This window comes from Oncorhynchus tshawytscha, linkage group LG09 (genome assembly GCF_018296145.1).
Source record: "Oncorhynchus tshawytscha isolate Ot180627B linkage group LG09, Otsh_v2.0, whole genome shotgun sequence".
NCBI lineage: Eukaryota > Metazoa > Chordata > Actinopteri > Salmoniformes > Salmonidae > Oncorhynchus > Oncorhynchus tshawytscha.
In genome coordinates, this window is record NC_056437.1 from 75,290,739 (window position 1) to 75,304,521 (window position 13,783).

The 13,783-nt window shown below is 40.8% G+C and overlaps 1 protein-coding gene across 1 annotated transcript; it reads left to right on the forward strand.

The window, feature by feature from the left end:
* The first annotated feature begins 230 nt into the window (after positions 1-230).
* Positions 231-7,395, forward strand: LOC121847277 (galanin receptor 2b-like). The gene is given in 4 exon segments (XM_042327875.1): positions 231-393; positions 4,496-4,597; positions 4,599-4,891; positions 6,666-7,395. Coding segments are annotated over 3 exon segments (1,104 nt in total). The 5' UTR covers positions 231-393; positions 4,496-4,516.
* Positions 7,396-13,783: the final 6,388 nt, after the last annotated feature.

Genomic DNA, 13,783 nt, shown 5'->3' on the forward strand with positions numbered 1-13,783 from the left:
AGTGGTTGTTAAGTCTTGCTCCAGTACGGACGGCAGTTTGTAAAACACAATGCACCTCTTCTGCAGTGAAGTGTGAACATTCAATTAAATGTGGAGGAGGAGCCTTTGTGAGAGGGGAAAGGGAAGGGTTGAACTGAGAGAGAGAGAGAGAGAGAGAGAGAGAGAGAGAGAGGGAGGGAGGGAGGGAGGGAGGGAGAGGAAGAGAGGGAGATAGAGAGAGAGATATCCAGGCAGAATATCAATGTGCAACGGAGGAGAGGGAGGAGAGAGAGAGCTCAGGCTATGGAGCAGATATTAGCATGAGCAGCATTGTTTTTCTGTTGAGGGTAGCAGGACACAACAAACATAAACAGGACATTTGAACAACGGATATATAGTTTGCCAGTAATCCTGGTAAGTAAAAATCACCCTAAATACATCTACTTCTAATTTGCATGATGTGTCTACATTCATACACAAACGCCTTCAAATATTTATAAAGCAATTCTTCTAAAGGTTTCAAATGCATTTACCATGTACCATATTCTGTTGTGAGGAGGTGCATAACAGCCGACCACTGGAATGTGGGATGCTAGATGGAAATGAACTACTCTTACTGTTACAATGAGAATGTGCTTCAGAAGTTTGGTTACATGTTGTCTGTGTCTTCACCTTCATTTTGTTTAATTACATTTGTTCATTATAAACACATTTATTCCACTGATCTACACTCACCGGACAGTTTATTAGGTACACCCATCTGGTACCGGGTCGGACCCCCCTTGCCTCCAGAACAGCCTGAATTCTATGGGGAATTCTACAAGGTGTCAGAAACGCTCCACAGGGATGTTGGTCCATGCTGATGCGATGGCATCACGCAGTTTCTGCAGATGGGCCAGCAGTACACTCATGCTGCAAACAGCCCATTCCATCTCATCCCAAAGATGCCCTATAGAGTTGAGCTCTGGGGACTGAGCAGGCCACTCAAGTAAACTGGACTCGCTGTCATGTTCCAAGCGACGTATTTCCACTCCTCAGTTGTCCAGTGTTGATGATCACGTGTCCACTGGAGCTGCTTCTTCTTGTTTTTAGCTGAGTGGAACTCGGTGTGGTCGTCTGCTGCAATTGCACATCCGTGACAAGGAAAAGCAGAAAATTGTATGTTTATTTTATATCCTGTCATTTACCCTCCTCTTATTGTCCAACACTGCTGTAATTCCACACAAAACCATCATCATGACTCAAGACGAGAGGCAAATTCTGCATCCTCTCCAACTGTTGGTTCACACACGCTAAGGGATTAGCTCGATAGCTCTTCTAGCTCGTCCTCTCTGCCTGCCTCTCAGGCTGGCTGTCATGCTGCTCTTCCTGTCAGCCAGCTCAAATGACATGGCTGTCATGCTGCTCTTCCTGTCAGCCAGCTCAAATGACATGTATGTCAAGATTGTTTCCCCCTGGGAGTTTGGCTTGCTGAGGAGCAGAGTCTGGGCTCTGACTCTTGACAACAGGAGTGGTGAGACGCCTCTTGGAAATGGAATATAGACCGTAGCGGTAAAGCTAAAGTGGTAGGCTAGAGAGCATTGATTTAAATACCAGAACTACTTACTTATTGTCTCATACAACTCCATTGAGGATACCTCAGAGTTTATTTTAAATAATTTGGTGTATTTCACATAACCGCCCTTCCTCTTTTGGTAATCGGCAATTAGCCACAGAGGTATGTCGACAGTTTGCTTTTTCATTATTATTCAAGGTCACATATTGGCAATGTGTAAAGAACAGTGGGCAAAGGCAGCCTACTGTGATTACAAATGTGATGTTGTGTTAGGAAAATCTATGTTTTTATTATTGGGTATATTCAATTGAATCCTGTTCTCCAAAAGCCTCATTTAGAATAAAAGGGCACAATACTGTGCATGTTGTTGTGGTACCACAGCAACATGCATTTTGTATTTGATTATGGAAGATTTGAGGTATGTTTGTGACGTGTTTGGATGTGCTCGTTCCACTATGTTTGCTTCTTTGTGTTTGTGTTCCCAGGTTGAGTCAGTGTTTGCCACTGTAATTGTCATCTCCCAGATATTCCAATTAGATTTAATATGGAGTCTGTAAGAGATTTAATAGGTGGTAGAAAGACAGTGTTTAGAGAGAGACTGTTTCCCATTCCTATCAGCCAGAAAGCATTCAGTGAATGAGACATTTTAAAAGGGGTTTACTGTATGCTATAGTACTGCTCCAAGGCCAATATGAGAACTATGTAAGAAGAGTCAACCGTAGTAGTACATCGCCCTGGAGTAAATTAGGGCACATCGACAGATTTTTCACCTTGTCGGCTCAGGTTTTCCGACCAGCAACCTTTCGGTTAATGGCTCCAACATGCTAACCGCTAGGCTATCAAATTCCTGACTTTCAGCTGATGTAATAATAATTTGACAGTGATTTGACAAAATATTATTTTTAAGGCTTTCACGGTCCCGAAATTAACCCAGAGAGATCAAGCCAATGGCATGCAATTTAAAGGGTGGGAAAGGCAGGATGCTGCACACTGAAAATCACCAGATGTACTTTCATATCACCCTTAATATAGTAGGACTTCTGAACGATTTGGGAAGAATCCAAGTCTTTTGTTTTAAGACAATATGAATGCCTATAGAGCCTTTACAGTTGTCGTTATTTTAACGTGGGACTTGAATCCTCTGTTACAAATATGTCAAACTGTAATAACAATAATGTCGCATCAGACCAATCATGACAGCAGATGTCAGCTTGACAACCGACTTAGCAGTCATGTCACAAACCTAATAGGATCCCCAGCCAATTAGTTGGCTGAAACAATACTCTCTGTCATGGCTATTTAAAGTTGGTTACAGCAGCTGTCGTCTTGACATCTGACTTGTCATGTTCATGGTACGGTAGAGATCAGTCAGTCCTGTGCTGGATCAGGTCCAGTTTTGTTATGAGGAGCGATGGGTCTGGCGTAGGCTGATGGAGATCTATGAGGTGGAGGTATATGGCGGTACAGCTCTGCTTTGAGAAATGTGGGTTTTCTAAGAGCTGTCAAATTTATGCTAGACAAGTACAATCCAAGCCAACAGATTTATTGTAACCTATTTTTCCTGTGGTTTAATGGTATAACTGATAACAAATCTCTGATAACAAGTAGGTTTTGGACCTCAGTGGAGGTAGAGCAAACTAGCTTAACTGAACCCTACACAATAACTGTCAAATCTACAACACCATCAATGTTTTACTCCTTTCATGATAGATCCCGATAGTGACATACTATATCTCAGAGGAAAAAAATAGCAAAAATATGAATTACAGTGAGTGAAATGGTGGATTTGCACAAGCAGCTTCTGCTGTATTTTGGAGGATGAGCCATACTTTGTCCAGAGTGGCACTTACAGCAAGTGCCAATTTACCAACACTCATCGTTGGTCCAACATGAACGTTGAAAAGGAAAAATAGAGTGAGAATGGTCCAATGATGTCAGTATGCATGGTCCTCATATATAGACTGATTTACTATCTGCATAGTGTTAGGAAGTACAGTATGCATGTTTATTTCTAGTGTAGTTCACAAATAAGATAATGACTGCAGAACTGTAGACTCAAACAAGCCTTCATTGTATAGGCCTACCTTAAGCTTTCATACAGTACAATGTAATCACTCTCATACTTAACAAATCAACTTCTGCATCATCTTTCATGGTTTCATCTGAATCTGCATTTTAATAATATTAGTGATTGTGTATGTGTGTCATGTCATTTCAACCATTTCCATTAAAACGTGGGCATCGTTGAAATGTTATTGAGGCACACTCCAAAGCCATTGTGCTGGCAAGGCCTACTGTGATCACATGTGATCTGATATGCTAATTTCATCAGTATGTAAAACCAAACTCGTTTTGTTTTTTTGCCCTAGCACTACATGGCTGATTCAAATAATCAAAGCTTAAATGATGACTTGAATATATCAGCATCTCTCCCTACTCAATTTTTAATAGACCTTGCTGCTGGTATGGCTTAGCAGCCAATGGATGTGTGCATCTTCATGCTATGAGGATGAATGCAAGAGGATAACCAGGTCACTTTGGGTGGGAAGGCTATAGAAAAGACACAAGCGGAGTGGACAGGTCCCTTGGGTAGTCTGAGCATGCATCGGCTCCCTGTAATGAAAATACATGGTTGTCTTTAAAAAAAAAATATCCTCACAGTTGGAACACAATCCACCATTCTTGTCAAATAAAACATCCAAAGGAAATAGTTGCTCAAATTTGCGCAGTGGGATTCAGGACATGAGACATAGTAGAAATTGATGTGTTATGAGAAATATTTAATGAACTTTCCTCCCTATCCTCGTGGTTTGAACATTTGAATTAACTGGTTTTAAAACATTTGTGAATATATACGTTCATAAATGATCAGTATTGTGTTCCCTAAAGTCCCTGTAGCCCCATTGCAGTCATAATTCAACAGCATTAACCACATCATGTACTTCTCTCATTCTCTTCCAGAACTTCTAAAATACTCTCAAAATGTCAGATCTGGAAGACTTCAGCAAAACAGCAGGGCACTGGAACACATCGGACAGCTACCAGCTGAATCCCACCAGTGTTGATCGTGCCCGTTGTGTTCTCGCTCATATTCCTGCTGGGGACCATTGGGAACAGTCTGGTTCTGGCCGTCCTCCTCCGCAGCGGCCAGGTGGGATACAACACCACCAACCTGTTCATTCTCAACCTCAGCGTGGCCGACTTCTTCTTCATCATCTTCTGCGTGCCTTTCCAAGCCACCATCTACTCCCTGGAGGGCTGGGTGTTCGGCTCCTTCATGTGCAAGGTGGTCCACTTCTTCATCAACCTCACCATGTACGCCAGCAGCTTCACGCTGGCCGCCGTCTCGGTTGACAGGTATGTACACTGTAGCTCTTGTTGGCTAATGTCTCATTTAACATTTAAAAAAATTCCAAACATCGAAATACTCTATACAAATTTTTCTACATGCATACAAATTCCATAAGGAAGATCTTAATTATCATTTAGGGGTTAACTACTTCTTTATGGCTCATAACAAGGAGCTGATAGGAATATACTTCATTTGTGAAATATTTTTTCATTTATATTCGGTTGAGTTCTAACCGAAAGCACAGAGACATAACCTGTGCTGCAGCTCTAAAGGTCAATGCCAATTATAGTACAGAGTTCTATTGCCAAGGTCACTATTTCCCTCACCTCATTAAAGTCCAGCACACTTCCTCTCTATACAAGCGCCCAATACTCTCTCTACAGAAGAGGATGGACGCTCATTTGACGCTCATTTAGCAAAGCACACGGCAGTAACCTATACTGTAGTCATCCACTGGTCATTATTACAAAACAACCTTAACATTTTCACAGGGAGATAGGGAGAATGCTGTTCAGGCATTTCTTTTTTGGCAACCCTGTTGGTCACGTTAATTGAAACCCAGTATTCATGTGATCAAGGGAAGGGCATTTTACCTGTATTAAAATGTGGAAATGAAAGAGTAGGTCTTGACCTGAAATTGAGGCTGAATCTGTGATTGAGTACAGTAAAAGACCACTAATGTGTTATCCCTACATGAAATGGACATATTCTTCTTTCCTTTCCTGCATATATGGATGCCGTTGATTCTGCAGGGCCCTCGCTATGCTCAGACTAGTGAAAATAGCTGGTCTTTTTTTTCTTACATTAAATAAGGGAGCAGAAACCCTGGTGTTGTTTACCTTTTGTAGGGGAACATTCATTTGATAGATGTCCTCTATGTGAAAAATGAGCATCCACTCAGGCTTCAGCTGAGACCTAGAATACCCAGCAGCAATTATTTCACTGCCAGCTTGGGATGAGCAATATACGCACACACTGTTTGCCCGTTCATTAGTTCCATTTGCAGCACCAATGTGCCTCTTGTCTATTAACCCCCAGAAGCAAGCGCTCATAATATTTGTATGTCTTTGTGCAAGCAACACAACAGTAAAAACAATTAATTCCATTTAGAAGGTGGAGTGTAATGAAATCCCAGTTGACTTGCAATTGCACATATAAAGCAAACGACATACAATGAGTGTACAAAACATTAGGAACACCTGCTCTTTCCATGACATAGACTGACCAGGTGAATCCAAGTGGAAGCTATGATCCCTTATTGATGTCACTTGTTAAATCCACTTCAATCAGTGTAGATGTAGGGGAGGAGGCAGGTTAAAGAAGGATTTTAAGCCTAGACACAATTGAGACGTGGATTGTGTGTGTGCCATTCAGAGGGTGAATGGGCAAGACAAAATATTTAAGTGTCTTTGAATGGGATATGGCGTTAGGTGCCAGGTCCACCAGTTTGTGTCAAGATCTGCAATGCTTCTGGGTTTTTCATGACCATGAGTTTCCCGTGTGTAACAAGAATGGTCCACCACCAAAGGACATCCAGTCAACTTGGCACAACTGTGGGGAGGATTGGAGTCATCATAGGCCAGCATCCCTTTGGAACTCATTCGAAACCTGTAGAGTCCGTGTCCCGAAGAATTTAGGTTATTCTGAGGGCAAAATGGTGGGTGGGGTAAAACTCAATATTAGAAAGGTGTTACTTCATGTTTTGTACACTCAGTGTATATTGATTCATGGCATTATGTTTTAATACAATATGTAACTAAGTATTTCTGTTTGGTATAGGTATCTGGCCATTCGCTACCCTCTTCGCTCTAGAGAGTTGAGAACGCCCTGTAATGCCGTGGTTGCCATGGTAGTCATCTGGGGACTATCATTGATCTTCGCAGGACCGTATTTGAGCTACTACGACCTCATAGATTACGCCAACAGTAACGTTTGTGTTCCAGGTTGGGAGGAGTACAACCGCAAGGTGCTGGACACTTGCACCTTTGTGTTTGGTTATGTGATCCCTGTGCTCATCGTGAGCCTGTCCTACACCAGAACCATCAAGTACCTGTGGACTGCTGTGGACCCTCTGGACGGGATGTCAGAGTCCAAGAGGGCTAAGCGCAAAGTCACCAAAATGATCATCATCGTCACAGTGCTCTTCTGCTTATGCTGGCTGCCCTATCATGTGGTGATCCTATGCTATCTGTACGGAGACTTCCCCTTCAACCAGACCACATACGCATTCAGGATCCTCTCTCACTGCATGGCCTACGCTAACTCCTGCCTCAACCCCATTGTGTACGCCTTGGTGTCCAAGCACTTTCGCAAAGGTTTCAAGAAGGTGTTCAGCTGCATTCTCAGTAAGAACGGCAGGAACAAAGTGCATGTGGTACATGTAGCCAACACAGTGCCTGGGTTCCAGGCGGGGTCCACAGAAGTGTCACAAATGAATGAGGACAATGTACGACAAAATGACTGTGAGATGAGCAGCCGGCCCATCGCCGAGCCGAGGAAGCAACTATAAGCCATTTCCAGAAACAGCCTTGAATGATGAGGCCTATGGTAAAGGACTGTGCAGATTGCCTTATCACAAAGACGTTGCTTTCCAACCTCAAAGGGAAACTCAATGATGACATTATCTCGGTTTTTGAGATGGTGACAACTGAGAATTTGATGAGAGGGTAGAGAGCATGATCCTTAAAAAAAAAAAACATGAGAATGGTTCAAATAGAGAATTATAAATTAGAATACTAGTCATTTAATTTATGGGTTGCACCTATGTTTCATCACAATATTGGTTTGAACATTTGTTTTAGAACTGATGCCGACTGAGCATTCTACTCTGCATTATCAATGAGCGGTGAGGAAGATATCATCAAGTGCATTACAATGGCTTGGAAATACAATTACATTTCAAAACGAGGCAATTGATTAGTAGGAAAACCTTTTGTCATCATTTTGATGTCATCAGATGGACTTGCAGAATAACGTTAGCTAGCAAGCTAAGATTGAGTGGAGATCACCGGATTTTAGCTAGCTAAGTTTAGCATTGCTAGCTATTTTCAACAAACTTTGTTAGCTAATGACAACATTACCCTCTGTCTAAAGTACATTTTATGAAATGATAATGATGGCATAGTTGTGTCCTACTAAATATTTGCAACGTCATTGTAATTTAGATGAAGCAGTCATTTCCCTACGTTCAGAATGAATGCATTTAATCTCAAGAGGGCGGCTTGAGAATGCTCATAACAATGGCATGACGCGACCGAGTGATGGAGGTGCAACCTACGAATAGGATCTCTATAGGTTCAAATGTATTAGGCTGGTGGTGTTCTCTTTTTGCTTTGCACATATTTGTATTTTTCGCATGATTCTCTCTGATGTTTACTGAACTCAGTCACTTAAGAGTTGTGTTGCTGTTGTAAATGCCATGCTGCTACCTATATTATCCTTTATGGCCTCTATTCACTTGTATTATCTAATCTATCTGTTAAACTCTATGAAGTCAAATGTCTCTTTTCTCTGTTTGCTTTCTTCACTTTCCTAGTTTCCCCTTTTCTAGTCGAGTCTCCTTAAAAGCTTGTATACTACCTCACTGCTGTGTTAAACTACCCTGCCTCTCATGTTCTTACCCTCCCTCTCATTTAGAAATTCCAAGAAATGCAATTTTCCACCAGCAGGACTGATTTTCCTGCAAAAGGCCAGAACAGAAAGGTATATATTTTATATTTAGAACTGTCCTTTATACCCTGCAATTTTGTCAAAATGCAATGTGCTTTCTGTATTATTTGTTTTCGCCTTTGTGACACTTCCTTATGTTTGTACTTTATGTACTTCTCTAACTTGTTTATGTGTATTGGATGAGATTATGTATTTGGTTAAATATTGGCTAAACATTTTAGAAGTGGATGTAAATATCAATCATCAAATAAAATGTTTTTTTTTTTTTTGTCGCGGTATTTAATGCTATTATTGGTAACATATCAAACCCTAATCCTAGCTTCATGTGCACAACCCTGGGTTCAACCTAAACCTAGACATAAAACCTATGTAGTTTTTTATGAAAGGTACGTTCATGTAATGTAGCTATTCATAAGCAAAGCGTTTAAACTAAGACGAACAAATATTGTGTGTTCTAAACATTCAACCTCTAACAGACCATGCTTTAAAAGCTCAATTGGTTCAGCGTATTAACATGAAACAAATAGCTTACCACCTCGTGGGTATCTTAGCCCGTATGCTGTAGATTTTCAACGTCTCTAACTTCTCAGTATGACTAATTAAAAGCAAATTCCGCCTGGAGGAATAACAATTGCTTTCATGGGAATTGTTTTTTATCCCTATATGGGATTTCAGTCCCTTACATCAGTATTCATAAGTACAGTACTGAGATGTTTAGAAAAGCAATAAGGAGTTGTAACAGTCTCATCACAGCTCATTGTGTTCTTTGCTATGCTAGGTTTGGCAACATGCACACTACCCATCTAAAAGTCAGGATGGAGTATGTATCCTTTTCCAGTCCCTTACATCAGTATTCATAAGTACAGTACTGAGATGTTTAGAAAAGCAATAAGGAGTTGTAACAGTCTCATCACAGCTCATTGTGTTCTTTGCTATGCTAGGTTTGGCAACATGCACACTACCCCATCTAAAAGTCAGGATGGAGTATGTATCCTTTTCCAGTCCCTTACATCAGTATTCATAAGTACAGTACTGAGATGTTTAGAAAATCAATAAGGAGTTGTAACAGTCTCATCACAGCTCATTGTGTTCTTTGCTATGCTAGGTTTGGCAACATGCACACAACCCCATCTAAAAGTCAGGATGGAGTATGTATCCTTTTCTTGTTCACCCATTAATAATAGGAGGAAACACACGTGACACACACTTCACATTAGAAACGCTTTGTGTGTTCGTTTTGAGAGCCTTCGTTAGTAAAAGGTAGTAGGACAACAATGCTCTAAAGTGGTCAGTATCACACATCATGTATTCTGAAGGTTGGAAAATATAATGAGCTAATCCGATCTCAATAGAAGACAGCAACTATTATCATGCCAAGAGTAGAACTAATTTACATTGCAAGACGTGAGGAGCCTCAATTAGCTAAATCCCATTTCAGGTATGCTATATGTCTAATAAAATGACTGTTATCATAGTAACAGTCACAGGTTCAGTCTCACCCAATTCTTATGAAGCGTTTTCTAAGACCTTTCTAATCTGGCTCACCATCCTACACATTTTATAATTGTCTCTCCAGATGGTGGTTCGATACATCCACCTACTCCATTGATCCTATTCTTCCGGTGGCAGGCAATAATTTCCCATGTTTCATTCACTGGCATTACAATGAGTACAGACAGTAAATATAATTATTGAACTACAGGCTCTCTGTTTGCACTGATATGATTACAGAAAGGCATTGTTTGTCGTGAGATTTTTTTGAGGATTTTTCTATGACGCTCTATAAGGCTCAGTACTTGTTTCTGAATTGTCGTGGCAACCAATCAATAAGCCTGCAGCCTCCCTTGTCCTCATAGCGCTTACCATCATCTGTTTCACACCTTGTAGCGTTACATCCTTGAATGCATCTGACCACGTTTGTACATTGAATAAATATGAAGCTGTGTGAAGATAGAGCACACAGTGCTGTGCGTGCACACAAAAGAGGATTCTTTTTCTCCATTAAAGCCAGTTGAGGCTGCTGAGGGGGAGGACGGTTCATAGTAAAGGCAGAATGGAGTCAATGGAATGGTATCAACCACATGGAAACCACGTCTGATACCATTCCATTGACTCCACTCTAGCCATTATTATGAGCCGTCCTCCCTCAGCAGCCTCTACTGATTCAGGCCTACCTGTTCTTGGCAGATTGTTCCTTTTCTTCTAGAAAGTAACTCATACTGTAGTAGAATATCAAGGAAAGCAGCAAGAGAGAGTGAGAGAGCAAGAAAGGGGAGAAAGAGGGAGCCCCCAGAGATCCTTGCATCTCTGGAATTTGACCTGGGAGCAGGCAGCATTTGCATACAGGAGTTGCCTCTGCTTCACTTTGAAGGAGCTCCTGATTAAAGAATAAAAGCTTGTAAAGAAGAAAGTCAAATATAATTATCATGCATAGACATTACAGAATGACTCTGGCCAATGTGTGCTAAATGAAAGCAACGTTATGCATAAACAGCATGATTTTGACTCATCAGTGTATCAACATCATGGTGGGAGTGCATTCCTTAATGTAATCACGCTGTAAGGCATTTCAATCGGAAATGTAGCTTGTCACACCCAAAACTCAAAGCAAGCAATTAAGACTGGGATGAAAGCTTTTATTTTGGCTCACAGTAATTGACAAACATCTGCCAATTATGCAGTGGTGGTACAAGATTTGAAGTTAAATAGAGAGTGGTTTGTCTCTACAGATTCGTCCCTGAGATGTGTTCCTGACTCATTGTTGGGATAACTCTATTGTGCGGAAGACTTCCTCCATCCCAGAATGACGCAGCTCGGACACAATGTCCTGATTTTTATATTGAAAAAGACAGAGATTCAAATCCATGTCCACCGCACCAGCTGAGTCAAGAATCAAGTGCCTTACTGTTTGACATTGTCAAACTTCAATCTGTGGGCAGATGATACAACTGCAATGAGTTATCTTTCAAAGACAACTCCATTGGTATCCTAAAATGTCCATTATCCTTCAATATTACCAAACTAGAAGCAGGATAATGAAACATTTGTGACAAACAAATTAAATGTGTTCCGACAAAACTGGCAAAATGTCTGGTCTTTAATTTTATGAACTGTTTTATCTTCCTCACCAGCAGGTCAATACTCCATCTAATTGTCTTTTTAATTGAAAAATACATCATTGTCTCTCACCACAGAGAGTTACTAACTCCTCAAGACCCTTATTTAAGACACTTAAAGTTTTAATATCAGGCTACCCTTATTGCTTTAAGCCTCAGACACTTTTTTCTGGAAGAAGAATTTAGTGGTTAGTGATTAATAGTTTCATTTGTATGGTTTCAGGCTTGTACTGAATTGAATCTGTTCTTATGTAACAGTCTCTCCTCTCTCATGAGCATTACGGACTTTATTTAGCTTGGGTGATAAAGTGTGGGCCAACTGGGTGGATTACAAACATACCCTAAGTGTATATAGGGAATATGCTGTTAGATTATCTCTTGAAAGAAGATGTGAAATACGTAGTAATGTGTTGTAATTACTGATGATCCAAGGAAAGTCATAGAGGTGAGTGGACAAACCATAACCTCCATTTCCCCCAGAACCCATCTGCAGTGTAGACACTTCCTGTGAAGATGATCATAGCAGAGCAGAAAGTCTAGAGGAGTGGAGTGCTTTAGTCATGGCCTTGATGCTGTTTAAACCCCCTCCGTTCCCAAAACCTGTGGGTGTCAAGCAGCAGTAAACGTGATCTATGAGACTTCAGCCTCCGGTTGCTATGACTCAGGGTAGAATTAACTCTAATAACAATTTGGAACATAAATAGACGTTTGAAAAAAACTCACCCCAGTTACTTCTTAGCACGATATAGACTGTTCTTTTTAAAGCCCTTTTGCTTGACATGGATCGAAGAAAGTCAGGCAGAACAGACTACACACACGCATGCACGGACACACACACACTTTAATTCTCTAAAATAAGGGACTTAATCATTTCCAACACTCAGCATGCAGTTAGCAAGCTCCATCTCTGCTTTTGATATATCCTATATCTGGTATATGACAGTTTATAGCGGTCTCCACTTGGTCATTTTGTACATATGTATACATTCTATTTTCTGTGACTACTACATGTGTCTGTCTCATTGATGTCAAATTATTAGAGGTTTGCAAGTTGTTTTTTGAAATAGGTCACTGTAATTATGTCTACTGACCACTGCGCGTCCTACGCGTAATGGTTATATGAGCAGGGTGTTCCAACAGTTTCCAACACAGGGCCTAATATTTCCACTCTGGTTGTGTCTGTTCATTAGTAATTCCAACTCAGGGCTGGTGTCTGCATAGGGGATGTAATCACACCCACAGATTCCATTTATTATCCTCCTCGCTCCCTGCAAAGAAGCCTTGTCCCTGCAGCAGGATGTAGCACAATTTAGAAAGGCACCAGGCATATTGTGGGTGGGAAACGCACAGATTAAAGGTTTCTCTGGGCAGGTGCTTGTTCAATCCAATGAAATCAAACAGGACTGTGGAAACATCCAACAACAATCCAACAAGAACTACATGGCTGGCTGAAGGATGGGAGCTTGAAGAATGTGCTTAGGCTTATAAATGCTGCCAAGTGTGCCTACGGACCCTTAAAGGAAATACAGTATACTTAACCCCTACTTGCTGATAGTGGTGCTGTGAGTCCCTCTTGACTATCAAATATCTAGAATATTGAAAATTTCTAATAGGCAAGGTTGGCATGGACAGATCAGCTATTAAAGGGAAATCAATGGTTGGGTCAAGAGAGGGTAATGCCAGGGAGTTGGATATATGGTTTGAGATTGACAAAGCACAGGTTAATCTAAGGACCGTGAGGAATTAGCTTAGAATTAGGAATTAGAATACTAGAATACTAGGTCATGAACCTCCTTATGATGATATAAAAGGTCAGACATTTTGGTAAGGGGAGTTGTTAAGCCATTGGTCAGCCAGTGCTGTAATAAGATGCTATGTAAAACAACTCATGTTTATTTGCTAGCTAGCCAGAAGGTTTAAGTGGAATGATTCCCCCCCAAAAAATCAAATGACCTACATTCCATACAAACAATCCACAGCCATACACTGCTGAAATTAGTTGACAGGACATAGAAAACGTGTAAATGCAACCAGTATCAATATTGTATCATAGTATACCACACAGCTTTTCAAGAAAAACAAACATTGAGACATTTATGGTCTGTTTACATA